The sequence below is a fragment of the Lissotriton vulgaris genome, chromosome 9 (assembly GCF_964263255.1).
Source record: "Lissotriton vulgaris chromosome 9, aLisVul1.2, whole genome shotgun sequence".
NCBI lineage: Eukaryota > Metazoa > Chordata > Amphibia > Caudata > Salamandridae > Lissotriton > Lissotriton vulgaris.
The window spans coordinates 652856136-652874284 of NC_141697.1; the positions used below are offsets into that span (position 1 = coordinate 652856136).

The window sequence follows — 18149 nt, forward strand, 5'->3', positions numbered from 1 at the left end:
AAAGAAAACAAAGCGAGCAAGGTCCGCTAAACCAACGTTAGACTTTCCCCTTGTGTGCATAGCTCCACCATGATGAGTAAATTGCATTCTAGGACTTGTAGTCCCGCTGTTTAAACAGGCCCTGCTAGCATATGCCACTACATGGAAGAGGGTACGACAGAAGCTGTGTAAGCATCCGAGTCACGAGCCGGCGGTTGAAAAATGCTGACTCAGCTTTTAATTAAAAAGCACCATTGCACCGTAACGTATTCAAGACATATTAAGGCATGTTTACAAAATCCTTTGCGGCTCGACAACCCTGTAGTCGTTTTAACAGGCGTTTAACAGCATGTATACTTCGTGTACATAAACTTGCTGATCTAGCCCCAACAAAAACGTGCAAACATGCTCGAAGGGCCTGCAGCATAAACCTTCTCCCTACATTTAACAAGAACACCACGCCCCCGAACCGCGCCTGCAAAGCCGCATGCCCCCATCTGGAATCCACAGAAAGGCCTATCGGGCCTGGAACGGTTTGCGCATTTGCCGTGGGCAGCATTCCCTAAGACAGGTGATGCCTCGCACCCGCCAGGCAGGGACAGCTGAGGCAGCCTCTCCCGATTCCGTCGTGGGCACATAACGAGAGGATAAGTTTATATAGTGCGCTTTGTGTAAAGTGAACCGCCGTAGTACAGCAGGGTGAGTGTGTCCCCGCCCTAGACCTCTCTTGCTCGGCCAGGGTGCCTCTCCGCAGCTGCCGTGACAAGCTCATCCTGAGTATGCCACGCAGCCAACAAACGGGCCTGTGATTTACTGCGTCATCAAACGAGAACACTTCCATAGCTAATAAAAATAGTTCACGGGAATGGGCGTGTCCTCTGAGGGCTTATACTACGGTATCTCTTAAATTGCATTCTCCAACTAATTATTCTCCTCAATTTAGAATAAAAACATAACACAAGCACCGTTTCTACCCTACCTCCTCCACCGCCCAGGCACGTGCTGAAATGACGGCACTAACAAAACTAAAAAAACAAAAACGGGGCGGGAACAGGATACTGAATCCCGCCCCTCCAGGACTCCCTGCCCTGCCTCATGGTTGCCATGACAATATTTCTGAAAATACTGTTGTGCTACCGTAAGGCAGGTCATGGAGTCCTCGAGAGGTGGGATCCAGAGCAGACAAATCTGCTAAACAGGAGCTTTTTCCAATGGCAGGCCTCCGTTTCGAGAGGCCTGCCAATGGAAAAAGGGGGCGTGGTTTCACGCAGTACTGAAATTCTCCTGTTCACAATAGTTCTTTGCCTGAAGCAGGGCCATGCCCTGCAATTCAGGCTTCGACCTAAAAAGGAACAGTCAATAGCACAATCCTTCTAGAAGAGCACACTCTGAATATGGAATTTGCTACTTCCAAATCTGCGCATAACTAACTCACTGACAACTGTCAAACCTGAAAGCCCTTCTCATCCAAATGTATTTTAGCTAAAACTCTATAATCAACTCTTGGCATAGACCTCTATACTACATTAAATTGCCTTCAGGGCTGTATGCTACCTCAACCTTTTTATGGCCATGTACATCCTTTGTTCACTCTGTATACTACCAGGGCCGGACCGGCCTGTAAGGCAATCAGGCAGTGTCTGATGGGCTGGTCTCACAGATCAGTGTCAGTTTGTGGGCCTCTTTTATGGTTGGTGGGACAATTTTTCCTGTAGATTTCTGGAATATTGAGCATTGTCTGCAGCAAACACAATTGCAATCTCCCATACCTTGCAAAATACACATACAAAACTGGTCTGATTTGCAAGCGTGGGTCCATTGCTTCGCCAATGATGGGGGGCACTTTTATTTTGGTGCTCGGGCTAATTTTTGTCTACTCCGACCCTGTTTACTACCTCAGCGTTTTTACAGCCTGTAAATTCTGTTTCATGTAATAATCTAACTTATTGTAGTATCAACCTCTGTAATTACTAATAAATGTATTATCTATCTTAACCCAGCTGTAATTTCTTTGTACCAACATATATGTAAATGTGAATTTATTTGAGTTTATATAGCGCACAGCTACCCGCAGTGTACCCGTCCTGGTATTCCCAGGTGAGATAACCCCAGCAGGGTATCCACAAGGTGAAAGCCAGGCATCCCGCCCCGTTGTGGAGATTAAGCAAGCTATTGCCCAGAGTCGCAGAGTGTGAACCCGTGAGTCGAGAAGGCACTGGAGCGAGAATTATCGAGTCCGTGGAATTTTTAGCCGAAGACCCGCCGAGGCGGGGAATTGAACCCTGGTCCAGGGCCGATCTCAGCTTCCGGGTCTGCCGCCTCTAACCCCTGAACCACACTTCTCCATATGTCCTGTAAAGCGCTCAGGCACCTTTGGGTAACATCTGCGCAATATAAATATGTATAAATGAATACATGTATCTAATGCACCCTCAGTCAGTAGTGCCTTTTGACCACTGCTATTTCTGGGACTTGTAGTTCTGTTTTTCAAAGCATAATATTGGCCTCACAATCCAGGCATGCAAAGAGCTGTTGTATAAAAGGCCAGGACTGATTGAATCATGTCACGAGACAGGTATGAAGGAGAGGGATGTTTTCTTACCACAAAATCAATAACAGGCGAGCGCATGAATCCCACACATCACGTTACCTGATTAATGATGTCATCTGCACCTCCCATCTACTGGGTCTCGCCTCTGCAACTCTCTCTCTCCCCCCCCCCCTCCCCTCCCCCGTTCCTGTTCAGGTCATCTCTCTCATGATCCTTCTCTGGTCCTCTGCTCTCGTCATCTTTTCTCCCTCCTCTATCAGCATATGACGTCATCGCACGCTGTCCCTGCCTTGTCAACTGAACTTTACTGTCAAAGCACGTTACACCAGTAGTGCCACTGTTAACACCGCCATGCAACCAATGGCATGAGCGGCCAAATCCCGACTTTGAAGACGTTCTCTTATTTAACAGTGATATACTCATCCATACGGTGGGGGATATCAAGCTTGAGACTGAGTTTCATGTCTCCCCTCTCTGTTCAGTTTTTTTGATGCTTTATTAACCCGATCTTCAGACGCGCAGGTCCTGTCAAAGCCTCTCCACTCGTGTTCCTTTCCCACAGACATGATTTCACACGTTTCTCTTCATGGGTGTTTCCTGGTCCATACCCAGACACTTCCATAAAAAAAAAATACAGCACCTCCTACAACACAGCCCGGAAGGGCAATGTACAAAAAAATGCGATTTCTGTATCATTTCGACTTCTCCGCCCACATCTGTCCCTGCCCTCTCCGGTCCTCTCCTCCCCTTTCTCGGTCCGTCCCCCTTTTTAACTCACCTCGCCCTAACCCTCTCTCTGCTCGCCTCCTCTTTCCCACGCCCTGCCCCATCCTCCCGTCCGCGCGTGTACATTCCATGCGCCTGGCTCCCCGAGCCTCAAACAGACAGACGAAAATCAACTTTATTGACATGCTCTTTTACATCAGTGGCGGCGCCTGCTGCGCGAGGGCACATAAACACTGCGTTTTGACACCGTTACTTTCTTGCCCTTCCTTCTCTTCAGCCCTTCCCACATTGACCACCCCTCACTCAGCAACCCACCCAACTGAACCCACCACCTTTTTTCACTGCATCTTCTCCAAGTCGCTCCCTTTCGCTAAATTCAAGTTTTTGGGCATGACAAGTCACACCCAGAGTTAAAAGAGGCTATACAACCAATAAACACAAGCAAGCTGTCAGTGGCCTCGTGCCATCACGCATGAACAGCTCGCCTCGATCATATCTTTGCTTTAGTTTCTGCTATTGGTATTCCTGTATTTATAATGGGATAAATAAACAGCATGAAAAGTATGAAAATAAACAGCATGAAAAGTATGACAACTTCTCGCACACTAAAAAGTTGGAAACTTGAGCCCAATGGAGGCGTGGTTATTTTTTCTCTTTCACACGCCCATATAATCTCGTGCCATTAGATATGTTTAGGATTAAATTCCTGGTCTACGAGCGTGACGGATGTAAAATATTTCTCCGTTATTTCTGTCCACTCCTGTGATCCCCTAGCACGTTTTCTTCGCTTTTGTTGCTGCTATGAAGTTGTATTCCTCCTCCGAGGAGCTCCTCGCGACCTTTGTCCAGCTCCACCTCTTGCCACCCTCCTCCCCTGTCCTCCTGCCTGGTCCATCCCTCTCTATCCACCTCTCTCCAATCTGTCCCGCCCCCATTCCTCCCGCCCCCGGGCCCCGGTCCATCCCGCCCCTCCTCGGTTCTCCTCATCCAGGCAGAAGCTTCAGAGTTTGTTTGTCTTCCTCCGGCCCGGGCTGCCTGTCTGTCCCTCTCCACCCAAGGGCCCCCCCAGGGACTCCACCATCCCGAAGCCATGGCCGGGGCCCGCCCGGGAGTGCACGCGCTCCAGCTGAAGCCCATCTCGGTGCACGAGACCCTCAAGAAGGGCAGCAAGTTCATCAAATGGGACGAGGTGAGTGAGTGAGAGTGGGCATCTCGGGGGCGGGGGCTTCCGGGACGCGACCGGCGCAGCGACGGGAATGACAGGGAAGTTGCGAAAGAGGGGTGCTCGAGCAGTTAAGACTCGAAAGGGGTAGATAAGTGGGTGGGAAAGTCAGGGTGGGGGGAAATAGGCTGACGGGTTAAAAAGAGGGCAGTCGAACAGTTGAAAATATGACCGAGGGTGGGAAAGTATCGGGCATGTTGGAGGGAGGCAGGGAGATGACAGGAGCAGCCAAGCAGTGGCAGACAGGTGGGTGACAGGGACAGATGTGGTTTACAAGAGGCAGGGAGGTAGATGAAGAGGTTCGGCGGGGGTTACTGGGCAGCAAGGAAAGCTACCTGAACACGAATATGGTGAAATAACGGGAAGCTGGGGTCGTGAGGGGGCCTGGGTGCGACAACGTGGTGAGGGGACGCCTTTCGAGTTGGAAACGTTACATCGATATATTAAGGGGGAATTCCTTTGCAAATGAACGAGAAGGCAGTTGGTTAGGTGAGATTGGATTGGTCATTTACACCGAGGGTGTTACACTCATGATACTCTGCTCTTTAGTTAGGGTCTCCCCCTCCTCTGGGGGCTCCTTGTAGGGCTATCGACCCTTGCATGGAGTCTTTTAAAGGACTGGGGTCACACTAGGGGCGCCTGGTTGTAGCCAGAGTGTAGAGGAGAACACCGAAGCTTCGCTGGTGCTGAGGTGACCCATGGGCTGTGGCTGTAAAGAGGGCACAGAAGTAGACACTGCAGGTAGGATGCTGAGTTCAGAGGTCATGGAGTATGGCTGTGATATGGCCACATAAGTAAAGATTGGTTGCATGGTACAGCGGTCGCCATGGGAATCTGGCAGTAATGTGCGTTCAGAGGGACACCTTGAATGTGGGGCACAGCTGGTATCTAGGCACTGTGGTCAACACTGAAGATTGGCTGCAGGGTACAGCAGAGACCCTTGGAGCATGGTAATAAAATATGCACCAAGGTAAACACTGACTCATGCCTGCAGGGTTCAGAGATAACAACTGGAGCATGGCTGTGATATGGACACAAAGATAACCGCTGAAGACTCGGTCTAGGGTACAGAGAGCACCGTTTGAGCTTAGCTGTAATCGGGGTGCAGAGGTACCTCCTTGAGCACCGGCTGCAGGGTATAGAGGTGATCATTGGATCATGACTGTTGTCTGCTACAGAGGTCAACGCTGAAGGCTGGCTGCGTGGTCCAGCGGTGACCATTGGAGAATGGTTGTAATAAGGGTACCGAGGGTCACAGTGAAGAGTGGCTGTAATAAGGGTACACGTGTGAACTCTGAAGATGGGCTGCAGGGTATGAAATTCAGCATTGACAGTTGTCTCTATGCAGGCTCTTGAAAGAACAGTGAAGGTTGGCTGTAGCATATGGAGTTGGACATTGAGCTTTCTTTAGATATAGAGGATATTGAAAGGTGCTTATAATAGGCTGCAGGAATGTCTTATATCGCTTCTCTGTACGGTACAGTACGGTTTCGTGTTCCATATTGACGGTTTGATAGTCGGTAGGGTACAGTGGTCAAGACCTACGCTCAGCTTAAGGTAGCTCGGCTGTAGGCATTGAGTAGAGGTCACCAGTGAGGTTTAGCTGTGAGAGAACTATGGAGGTGATCACCGACGCTTTGCAGGACATACTGTTCAAACTTAAGCACTGAAGCTTGGTTGTTTAATGGGGTGTAGTCGGGTTTTAGAAGCACAGTCAAGACTCAGTGCTGGGTATAGAAGTAGATTGATACTTTAGTATTGGCACAATATAAACCAAGGATAAAACTTAAGATGGGATATATATATATATATGCAACCATGAAGTAAAGATGTGAGGTAGTAAAGGAAACACGAATGGTTGGCTGTAAGCATGGCCTAGAGGTCAACACAACAATGCTTCAGTGTGCATGGGTGGACATTGACACTTTAGTTTGTTTGGCATGTAGGTGGGTGTCCATGCTTGGCTCTGGGCAGAATCTAGAGCACGGCACAGAAAGATGCTTGTGGGCAGGGTATAGCGTGACGAGTGACTCTTGGCCACAGGGTATAGAAGGGAACATGGAAGTCTGGCTGTTGTCGTAGTATTGAAGCTTGGCTGCTGTTAAGCTATAGAGTTAAGTGTGAAGTGTCGTTTGGTTGGCGGGGGACAGAGTTCAACATTGAAGCTGCACTGTAGACGGGTATAGAGGTGAATATTTAAGTCTAGGTTCTGTAGGTCCAGATTGCAGCTCAGCTATAGGAAGGGTATACATGAAGGCTACTGAGGTAAAAGCTGATGCTTGACTGACGGCAGGGCACAGAGACAGACCCTGTACAATAGCTATAGACACATAACAGAGGTAGACCCAGGATCGAGAGGTATATCTTGAAGCCTGGCTGTATGCTCTATACAGAGGTAAACTCCGAAGCTTGGTTGTAAGTAGGGTGTAGAGCTGGGCTGCAGGCGGGGTATAGGGATAAACGCTGACACTTGACTGATGGGAGCATTCATCTGTAGATGTTGTGGCTGAACTTTAGATAGGATACATGGGTAAACGTTAAAGCTTGGCTGTAAGCAGGGTAGAGGGGTAAGTGAAGCATGGCTGTGTAGGTAGGATACAGAGGGAATCAGAGCCAAGTGCAGCGGTAAAGGCTGGAGTCTGGATGCAGGCAGAGTATCGGGGTAAGGTAAACCCGAAGCGTGTCTGTAGGCAGGATACCGGGGTAGATATTGAACCTTAAGTGTAGACAGACTGCAAGGATACCCGTTAATGCTTGGTTCTAAGGATACCAGGATGCAGGGGTATGTATGTCTAGCACAGAGGGACACGCTGCTGCTTGAGGGATGTACGACGGTACGACGCATGGTTTTACCACGCGTACCGCTACAACGCATTTTTTACAACGCAAGTCGTTACCACGACTTGCGTTGTAGGGGTGCAGACTTAGAATTTTTTTAATTTACTATTCCAACACCAGCCTACGTACAGTAGGGAAGGTGTTGGATAGTAAATTAAACAATTTCTTGTCCTGTAGCGCCCTCCAGCGCAAGTCGTGGTTACGACTTGCGTTGTAAAAGACGTGTTGAAAGGGTACTGCGGAGTAAAATCTGCGTCGTAAAGGATGTTCCCCCTGCTTGAGTGTAGGCAGAGCAGAGAGGTAAATGCATCTGCTTGACCCTGGGCATGGTGAAGAAGCGGCCAACAGAGCTTGGCGGATCAGGCGAACACATTGTCACCCACTAGGGGAACCCTTCCTATTTTATTCTTGATGTCGTTTTAGTCAGCAAAGGCTGCCAGGATGTGAAAGCTAATTGTTGCATACAAGAGACAAATCCTGCTGGGTGATTGTAAATATACTCGTTAGCACAATGAGCCAAGGAACCAGGCTTATGTATGAGTAAATCCTTGATCCAGTGTTTGGGTTGGCTCGATGATGTTCCTTGTTTGCTGAGGGATTACTGCCACCGTTAGTTCACTTCAAAGGCCTGAAGGGAGTCGGCAGTAGGTGGAAGGTGCCAAGGAAGGTACGAAAGTGGGAGCGGAGAGATGAGAAGTGTTGTCCATTTTTCTATCCAATAAAAATGATAACTCGTCTACTTGTGAAAAAGTGCACACAGCAAAAGTTGATAGGTAGAATGCTTTTAAAAGTCCCAGCAACACTGGTCATTAGAGCAGTGGTCTTAAAAACTTTTTATGTTGTGCCCCCTGCACCCCCCCCCCCCCCCCCCGTAAAAAAAAGAAAATAAATCGGGCCCACTTCAGAACTGGCACAATTACTCCATTTTATTGGCAATGTTTACAGGTGTGTAGACTTATTTAAACATTGAAGTTCTGCTACTGTTTTAAAAATACAACCAAGTACATGATTGCCAAACATACTATTCTGGACAGGCAGGCCTTACTAATGTGTAAAAGTATCCACAGTGTAATTAGAAATTGGGGTGGGGGTTTTGAAGAATATTCGGAGTCTCTTCTCTTTTGACACATACTCCCTAGCCAGGATGTAAATGACAAGAAATGTTAGTGATGGGCCATCACTATGGCCCATTACAGAGAGGTTAACTGCTACTAATTTTTTTCTGCTTAAAACAAAGCACTGTTATCAGCATAATACTTCTTTTGGCCAGAGAGTTTGAAGACCCCTGCATTAGAGGATGGATTACAGCCCATTATCGTTTTGCCCACTGCACCACTCCAGTGAGGGAACAGCCTTTTGCAAAGCAGTCCACTTCTGCTCCAGTAAAAACAGTTAAGTCGAACTGCCAGGTTACATTCCCTGGGAGTGGAAACACAAACAACCTGTGGCTGGTTTCAGCCTTTTAGGCGCTCATCAGTGAGATGATGCAGCTTGATCCACGTATGAGCATATTCATTGCACTTAGAGTATCCCATTAAAACAAAAAAAAGGTGATGGGTGGAATGTATAGAAAAGTCTTAGCCCCTCGCAATTGCTCGTCCCTGCATTTCAGTTATTCATTTTTTTACCCACTGCAGATGGGAGCAAGCATTTGCAAATTAGTTAAGCGAATGCCATATTAGGTAAAGTTGGGCCGGAACTGCCCTCCCTCTGAATGGAAACATAAGCAAACTGCCCAGATGTTGCCTGGCTGTTTGAGCAGGACGGCTTCTATTGCAGCGGGACCAAGGTAGATTTGGGAAAGGTTGGTCCCTTTCTGGGGTGGCATAGCAGGCTAAATAGATTGGCGTGCTTGCCAGTGTCTCCCATGTCCTATGGTCTGGGGGACAAAGACATGCTGTCATGTCATTTTGTGAAGTATACAAATAGGACCAACCCTATGCAGCACCAACGCTTTGGTTGAAAGTTTACAGAAATATAGTATGGATCTTTTGAAGAGGATTGCCTGACACTAAAGACAATAATCCGTGTAAAAGTTGTTAACATTTTTTATTTATAATTCATAAAGTTTTCATTTCGGGCTGAACGCTTCAAGGAAATGTAGCTTTCATCACAGGCAGTGTGGATCTAATATAAAAACGTGTACACAGGATTGCAAAATGTAATTTACAGTGCTCGCAGAACGCTCCCTGATTATATGTAAATACATGGAGAAGCTTGAATGCAAGACTGAGAATTGTTTGCTTTCAAAATAAAATGTACACAAAACAATTGGAACTCGGAAAATACGTTTTGTTAAACAATTGTGCAACTTTAGATACCATTTCTCTGAGGTATCGTGTAGTAAAACGTGGTTGATGCGTAGAAGTATTAAAACAATAGTAATGATGGCGAATCACTGTAAATCGTGAAAATTATTTAAGGCCCAATTTTTATGGAAGGTCACAAAAAATGCACCTGTAGGTATATATCCTTGCACTGGTACATATTTATGGAATTCACGGCAGTTCAGCGTAGTGGAAACGGTACTCCAACCAAAACATATGTGATTTCCATTTTTGCCTGACCAAACACACATGCGTATATTTGCTAAAGCAAAAATCTGCAGATTCACTTACCCTACAACTCTTTTTTTTTCCAGACTCATGTTTTACTCCTACCCTCTCAGGAGTAAATTTCCAACCTTTTCTAGGCCCCCAGTAACAAAAAACAGCCCCACTGGTATAAAACCGCCCCCCCCACACCCATCCGGCCCACCGGGGAAACGCCCAGTACCCGCTATGGCCAGTCCGGCCCTGTTTGCCCGGCTTTCACTGTCACGCCCTGCTATTTCTCCATCTTGCAAGTCGGATTTCACACTTCGATGTTGAGGGCCGCTTTCAGAAACGATTCAGTTGGTAGTATGCTTATTTTAAGTAGTGAACATATCATAACCAAGCACGAAAGGCCTTTGCCTTACTTCGTCAGTAAAGCAGTCAAACACGACCACATCTTTTAAAAATCAGTTAAACTCTCAATGTAAACAGGAAAGGTTTCTGTAAGTTCCATGCCATAGCCAATGATAACTTCTTGCTATTTAATATTTTTCTCCCTGAGAAGTCCTTCCCACTGAGGTGTGCAGTAGGATGCTCCAGTTCATCCCCTCTGACAAACCTGAGGACATACTGGTCTAAAGTAACGCTTCCCTTACTCTGTATAACCACAACCCAATTTTTGGATCAACACACTTTCGTGACCTTTAATGGACATGAGGCTGGTGATTTTGTTTTTTTACGTAATTAAAGCATTGTATAGTTGCACACTTGTCATTTACAGACAGCACATTTTCCATTGAATTGGGCATTACATGTGCACGGACATTCAGTTTTACAGATAAAACGATATTGCGCACAAACAATAATATGTTGAAATCGGGTTTCAGTGAATATTTATAACTTGTGAATCGCCTACTGTCCTGATCTGTTTTAATCCCATTAAAATATTTGGAATCACACTTAAGAATTAAAATAAAACTTGCTTCATTTTTGCGTTCCCAACTGCTGATTGTGTACAGTTCATTTACAGGTATTTACATTTTGTTGTGTGATACAAAAAAACTGGCATGTCCTTTCTCACGAATAAAGTGAATTATGAGACAGTTTGTCAAATAATTCACTCTGCTTTTCTTCCTCTGACTTCAAAATGAGAGGAGTTTGTAAAGGCTAACCCCGAATGTTAAATAAAAATAAGCAGCAATTTGTCGGAAGACATAGGCTGACATTTCAACCTGATATTTGACCTCTGTCTTTGAAGTGCAGCAAATGTGACAAGATAAATATATAATTTGAAGGCATCTTTATTTCTTGGACTTTCAAGATCCACCAAAAATCGGCACACGACGACGCACAGTTTGGGAAACACTGGTCTTAAGTGTTGTATTGTAGCATGTACATAGTACTTCATGCCCGTTGCAAGGAGTCGAGGCACTCAGATTTGAAGCATGTTCTGATTTGAAGTGTATGCCGTGCTCCTGCTCAGAATGTGTGGTTATAAAGGTGTGAGATACAGTTTGTCATATGAGGATGTGCTGGGTGAAGTGTGTGGGCATATCTAGTTCCTTGAGCCAACCTCAGGGGTGTAAAGTACACAATACAAATGTTATGGCCTCCATCATTATTCCACAAAATACCAAATGAAAGTCGGATTTTGAGGACAACCACCGAGTGTTTCAATGATTTGCATTTAGATTAAGCCATTCAAATGTATCACCTGCAGATACCCTGAAACTCTGGCCCCGTGTTGGACACCCCTTGTGTGAGGCAGATGGACAGTGTGTGGTTGTTTGTCAGAGTAGGTCTGCTTCTAACTACGAAAGACTGCTTAAAAAGTATCTGTCCAAAATGCATTCGGCAACGTCTTGGAATCTAGTACATCTTTCAAAGTAATTATTGTGCTGTATTTGGATCGACCATTGGAGCTTCAATTTGCGGTGCCACTGACGTTGTACCAGCACCACGAAGAGAGGGCTGTGGAAATTGGCAAGGTTGTTCCTAACATAAGCGCTCTTGACAATGAGCTTATTGAGGACCATGAGGTTAGAGAAAGCTGACCAATTCCTGCCCTTCGGGTTAAGATCACCTGCCGGTGCCCTCTGGCCAGGGTCATGGGACAGATGATGTTGGTTCTGGATAGTATCTGTGTTTAACTCTTGGTGACCAGACTGAGATTTTCGTTATTAGAGCAAAACCTCAATAATATGTTCTGTTTCGGAATAATAATTAATGAAATTGTCCAGGGGCTGTGGAAAGACATACGCATCCTATCCTCATAACCTTTAATGTTATTGTGTGCCTTCATATCGGCACAGTCCGAGATCTGCGTAGCATTTATTGGATGGGAGCAACTCCCCTTACCCTGGTACATGCACCTACCTTAAGTATCTGCTCAACAAGGATTGTAAGCTCTTATCACCAGTCCCGCTGCTTTTGCTGACCATGTGACGTGGTTTCATTAACTTTGATATTGTCTTCTTGGTGGTGATCTTCTGTAGCTAGGAAATGGGAAAGAAAATTCTCTACGTAATCTTCACTGTCTTACACCTCGGGTGGCCCCCATTCATATCATGCCCAAATTCTTCACATCACGGTACAGTTTCATGATAGTCGTGTTGACTATCGGAGCCCTGGGAGATCCCTAAGCTCACCGCAGTTGAGTGATTGAACCCTTTGTAGGAGCCGGTCCGCTTGGCCTGCATCTTGTTGCTTCGGAACTAAAAAGAACATCTGTACATCAACTTTGGAAGTGGCCTGGTCAAAAAGATCGAATGGTGAAAAATAAATATTGGGTTATTATGTGGCAAAAGCACGAGGCTAAGAAAAGTGCTCAATTGACAAAATATCTGGTCTTGAAGCTCGAACCTTGGTGGGATCCACTCCTCGATTCCATTTTGCCATCCGAGAAAAGGGCCCTGTATCTCGGGTTTAGATTAGGAACTCTAAAGGTTCAGTCCTTCATTAAATCCTGGTCCAAGGGCCCCGGGTCGAGAGCGGACACGTGCTGCTGCCCTCAGGGCAGCCAAGAAACCCTTATGCTTTGCTTCTTTGTGTCATGTCACTAGCCCCCGAAGGTGTTATCTTTGTCCTCTGTTTTTGAAATATAATACAAGGCATTGTAAAGCTGCTTTAACACCTTGTTACAGAACAGATCGGTCGGAAATGTATCAGGTTTTAGCATCCTACATATATGCTGCATGGGAGGCCAGACGATTGGACAAAAGGCAGAGATGTGAGACCAATGACCATTGCCAGCTTGGACAATAAGCAAGTGCACACACTATTTTTTCGCCTTGAACCCCTGGCTGTTAATATTTATTTTGTGCTTGCACTTTTTTACATGCATTAGCAATGTTGGAGGTTGGAGCATGGTTTTGTATTCTGATAGACATGTGTTCTTAACTGCCATGGTGCATCTGTTGATAAGGCCTACCTTGGGTTCTATTTTACATGTGAGTGTCTCACCAGTACTTATAGCTGTCCGCCCAGCTGCCTAATGTCAATACAAGTTCATCTCTGGTATGGATATATTGCATCCTATTCCGTGCTTTATATGGATGCGCTTTAATAGCTATTTGCACAGATATGGCCACTGAGATGGATTGACATGTTTAAGTCATCAAGATTGGAGCCGCCTTAAGCAAATATTACATGTAGCACTTTGCTTGTTGTTTGCACTGTCAATGATACCAATGATCGTTTTGTTGTTAACCTTTATAATTTTTGAATAGCAAGTTACATATTTTACCAATTTTAGTAGACCGGTTATATTCATCTGGCTCTTTTGCTGTGCTGGAGATACATCATTCATCTAAATGTAACTTTGTTGCTCGTTGCTATTGTGTGTCTCCTGCCTAGAAACATTGTACTTTATTAGCCATTGATGTGGAGGAGGATAGCCATAATCATTTCTTGGCGCAACCTCTATGCTATTTAGGAAAGTTCCATAGACTAACTGTAAGTCCACTGTGGGCTACTACTCATCTGTTTAGGCTGCTGTTTTTGCTAATAAGGAGACAAATATAATCAAGGAAATGTATTCTAAATGTTGTACTATAGGTAGCTTTGTACTGTTTTAATGTATTTCATGTACTTAGGGAACTTGCAATTTGTCAATTTTATGATCAGTTATTGTATGCCTTTATTGTGAAGCTGAAACAATAAGCAGATAAGTGACCTGCTCATTTTGCTCATGACAGATCAGATGTACTGCTTTATTTGGATTTAATGGGGTTTCGGCAGTCGTGTGTCTTGTTCCAGATACATCTAAAGCTCAGGGTGCAGGGTTCTTTCCTCTTGACTCTCAGAAAAATTCAAAAATAACCACAGGCATGCTAATTGCATAGAAATCTTAACAGTGTGCAATCATGGTATATGAGCAATAAGTGAGTTGGGAAATAACTCCCTCTCTATCGCCTTTGCTAACAGAAATACTGAGCACGCATTTCAGTGTTGATTCGCTTTATGATACTGCTCGTCTGTGGGTGATAGGTGTGCTGGGTAAGTCTGAGACCACTGCTATTGGGATGCCCACCATGATAACCGCAGCCATGACAGCATTTTCTGCACTGCAGCCTTCAGCACAGCCCAAGGGTACATACTCTGGATCCCAGGTAGAAGCCAGTGACCAGGCTACCCGCCTCTCTGTTAAAAGAACACAACAGTGGGATCAGAAAAAGAGTTTCAGCTTTACTTCCGCCTTTCCTGGAAACTAACATGGCCGCTATTTTTGCTAGTGTTTGCGCATATTTACTTCAATGCTTCGCCATTGAAACTGCAGCAAGACGTTACTGTGGTATATTACATGATCTACGTTGGATTCTAATGAAGAGCATAAAGATTGCCCATTTCGATACAGCCTTTCCTTCTGGTCATGGTTCGTTACCTCTACATGCATACTATTTTAAGTTTAATTCATTTAATAATTGTTTTACATGGAGGAACCTCTTTGAGTCCGGAGTTTCGATGTCACAGGTGGCACCCTCTTGACCAGGCTTTCCACCATTTAATTGCACCTTGCCCCTCTGTCATGGGCTCCTAGATCACTACATAGGTCATTTCCTGCCCTCTAAGCCTTCTCATGGCCTTTCCTCTTCACCTTACGACCTGGGTCCCTGCTTGCCTTATATCTCCATGTGTTCATTCTCTGTCCTATTCTTTTTCCTTACAAAACTGCCCTGTATCCTTGCACATCTCTTGTGTCTATTTCTCACTCTGGTCCACTTCAGTTGCCTAATCTGCCCTGCTTTCTATAATCTCCCTCTCCCTGTCTTCTTTCTCCTCCATCACAGTGTCACTCCTCTTGTAGGTCCAATCAGAATTGCCATGCTTTCCCTTGCTGTATTGGAATGGGCTTATCATGGAAGACGAAGTCCATGTTATAGCCCCCTTAGTGCAACAACCCAGCGCTCTACAAATGAGGCGCAAACAATATTCCTCCTGTTCCTTCCTTTTAAGATTGAGAAGAATATGATTACAATCTCTCTAACTTGCAGAACTAACCTGTAAGGGCAGCAAGCTTCCCTGACTCCGATGATTTAAATCAGAGGCCAGCTGCGGTGTATTTACTCAAAAGTAAGACCTACTTTTGGTGCTTCCTAGAGAGCTACTGGATCACCCGAAAACCAAGGCAGACCCATGTCCAGATACAGACAGGACAGTTCTCTTTCTTCTCCTCAAGAGCAGGTATGGCCATCCCTCCCCTTGGATAATCCATGTTTTCACATATACTAGTTTGGCTATTGCTGAGGAAAGGCAGACGTGAGCAACAGGTCCCCTAACTACGCCCTCTGTCTGTGGCCTTGAAGCTTAAGATATTTTTAATCAGCGATGCTACGTTAGGAGGGTTTAAGCATATTCACCCCTTAGCTGCCTGGACTGGGACCATTATTTTAATCTAGGTAAGAGTTGGTACTCCAATGAAAATCTTCAGATGGTTTACCACCACCACCCCCACCTCCCTGAGTACATTTGGTGGTTAAAGTAGAGCATACTGACAACTCCTTTTGTGCTGATGGCAGCACATCCCTTCTTCTGTAGACCGTCCTGGACAGTGGTTTTTAATAGTTTTTTGCTTGTCAATAATTCTGACATGGGCCTGAGGGCCAACTCAGCTGACAGTCACAGATAAGCTGTCACTAGTATGCCATAGAGTTTGGATCGGTTTTGGATGCCCAGCACCGTGTTCCCTCTGATGCCCTCAAGATTGAGACCTTCCTTCCCAAGATTCAAGGTTGCCTCTATTGTGCTCTCCTCTCTCATCAACCCAGTTGCTGCTGAAGTTCCCTGTCTGGTGGCACAGGAAACATGAAAACTCAGGATCCCCTGCAGCCTGCCTAGTCTTTGCTGCATCCCTACCCCTTTCATGCTCTGTCACACTGGTTACGGTTCCCTTGCTGGCTGTATTTTTCTCAGAGCCTAGGCTTAGACCTGGGCCGTAGTTTTCCTTCCTTCTAGCTACGAGCTGAATTTCAAGAGGATTCCACTCACGACCTGCACCTTTTGAGCCGCCACTGTTCTCAGTCCTTCGCCCATCTCTTTCGAACCTCCCTTCTCCCCAGTGAACTAACCCACATTTTAAACACAAGTAAACACCATGTTCTAGAATGGTAGACAGGCTTATATATCTCCCTTTACCCAACATATAAACAATTGTTGCCTGATGTTGAGATTCTCCTTTGCATGTTAACTTTCTCCTTTTCAAGCCATAGATTTCAAGAGTAATTTGTTAGCATATTTTTCAGGACATAGGGTTTTTCTACATAATTGTCAAACTTCATGAGACTACTAGCCAGACAGTCGCGGACTAGTCTCCGGGCGTAAGGCGATTTTGCTTCTGTGCTGTTTTAAAATATATATTTTTTAGGTCTCGCCTGTCGATGCGCATGCGCATCGACCAAGCGAGACTATGGGGGCTTATCCACTCTTTATCCAACTTGCAAGGAATCGTGGCGATTCCTTGCAGTGCCCGTGACTTTTAAGCTCAATGCGCATGTGCATTGAGCTTAAAAGCGCGTGCACATGCCCCCAGCCGCCTGCCTTGCCTACTCTCCCGCCCCCTCACTTCTTGATTGCACGGCCGCTAGGCCGTGCCTCCCCTACTCTCCTCCTCCTACTCTCCTCCCCTCGCCGTCTGTTCCCGCACTCCTCCCACCCCCCCGCTCCGCCCCCTCCCCTGCCTGCCATGTCATTGCGCCGACGTGAGGCCCAGGATAATTTTTTAAGGCACTTCTCTAGCATGGTCCCGGTTAGTTCCTAAATATTGTGTCATATGTATCGGCTTAACTACATCCCGTGCTGTTTTTTCAAATTTGAAGGCTGCTCGGATTAGGTGACATAGAAGATTCGTTGCCTTGTTCCGAGTACAAGATCATGATTTTATTTCTATATCGTTTTGTAGCAGCGCTCCGGATCTTGAACAGCATGCTTACTGAATAACTTCTGCCCCGTAAAAGCCCTTTTTGTCTGTGTGATGCATGTGATTAAATAATGAATTATTCCCTAAAGTGTATAAATAATTTTCAAACTCCGTGTTGCTAAAAGTGGCTCTGAATGTCATTCAACAAGATCAGTGATGTAGCCAGATGTGTTCTAGATAATCAGGCTGACGTGTGGTTCCCGCCTGTTCCCGCACTCCTCCCACACCCCCGCTCCGCCCCCTCCCCTGCCTGCCATGTCGCGTCGCATTTCTCCTCCCCCCAGCCGCCTGCCTTGCCTACTCTCCCGCCCCCTCACTTCTTGATTGCACGGCCGCTAGGCCGTGCCTCCCCTACTCTCCTCCTCCTACTCTCCTCCCCTCGCCGTCTGTTCCCGCACTCCTCCCACACCCCCGCTCCGCCCCCTCCCCTGCCTGCCATGTCGCGTCGCATTTCTCCTCCCCCCTCCCCACAGCAATGCCCTCCTAACAACACACAGTGCTCCCTGATGCAACGTAATTATCCGTCATCCGTCACTGCTGAAACTGCATCCTGATATCCTTTTTTGTAGTTTCGTACTAAAATTAGTAATCTGACCATTGGGAAGGTCTTTCCTTCACTTCATTTCTTTTCATATATTCAAATTTGAAGGCTGCTCGGATTAGGTGACATAGAAGATTCGTTGCCTTGTTCCGAGTAGAAGATCATGATATTATTTCTATATCGTTTTGTAGCAGCGCTCCGGATCTTGAACACGCCATTGAACAGCATGCTTACTGAATAACTTCTGCCCCGTAAAAGCCCTTTTTGTCTGTGTGATGCATGTGATTAAATAATGAATTATTCCCTAAAGTGTATAAATAATTTTCAAACTCCGTGTTGCTAAA

General features: G+C 45.9%; 2 protein-coding genes across 2 annotated transcripts in view; one reads left to right on the top strand and one right to left on the bottom strand.

Annotated features, from left to right (window-relative positions):
• Nucleotides 1–4221: 4221 nt before the first annotated feature.
• Nucleotides 4222–18149, top strand: part of PLCB3 (phospholipase C beta 3) — a 471198-nt gene continuing 457270 nt past the window's right edge. Inside the window, exon 1 of the mRNA XM_086936724.1 lies at nucleotides 4222–4445. Coding sequence (XP_086792850.1) covers nucleotides 4347–4445 — 99 coding nt within the window. The 5' untranslated portion in view covers nucleotides 4222–4346. The remainder of the gene's footprint in view (nucleotides 4446–18149) is intronic.
• The window catches only part of LOC147692047 (homeobox protein not2-like), a 52016-nt gene continuing 40446 nt past the window's right edge, over nucleotides 6580–18149 (bottom strand). The window contains exon 3 of the mRNA XM_086937357.1: nucleotides 6580–6711. Coding sequence (XP_086793483.1) covers nucleotides 6580–6711 — 132 coding nt within the window. The remainder of the gene's footprint in view (nucleotides 6712–18149) is intronic.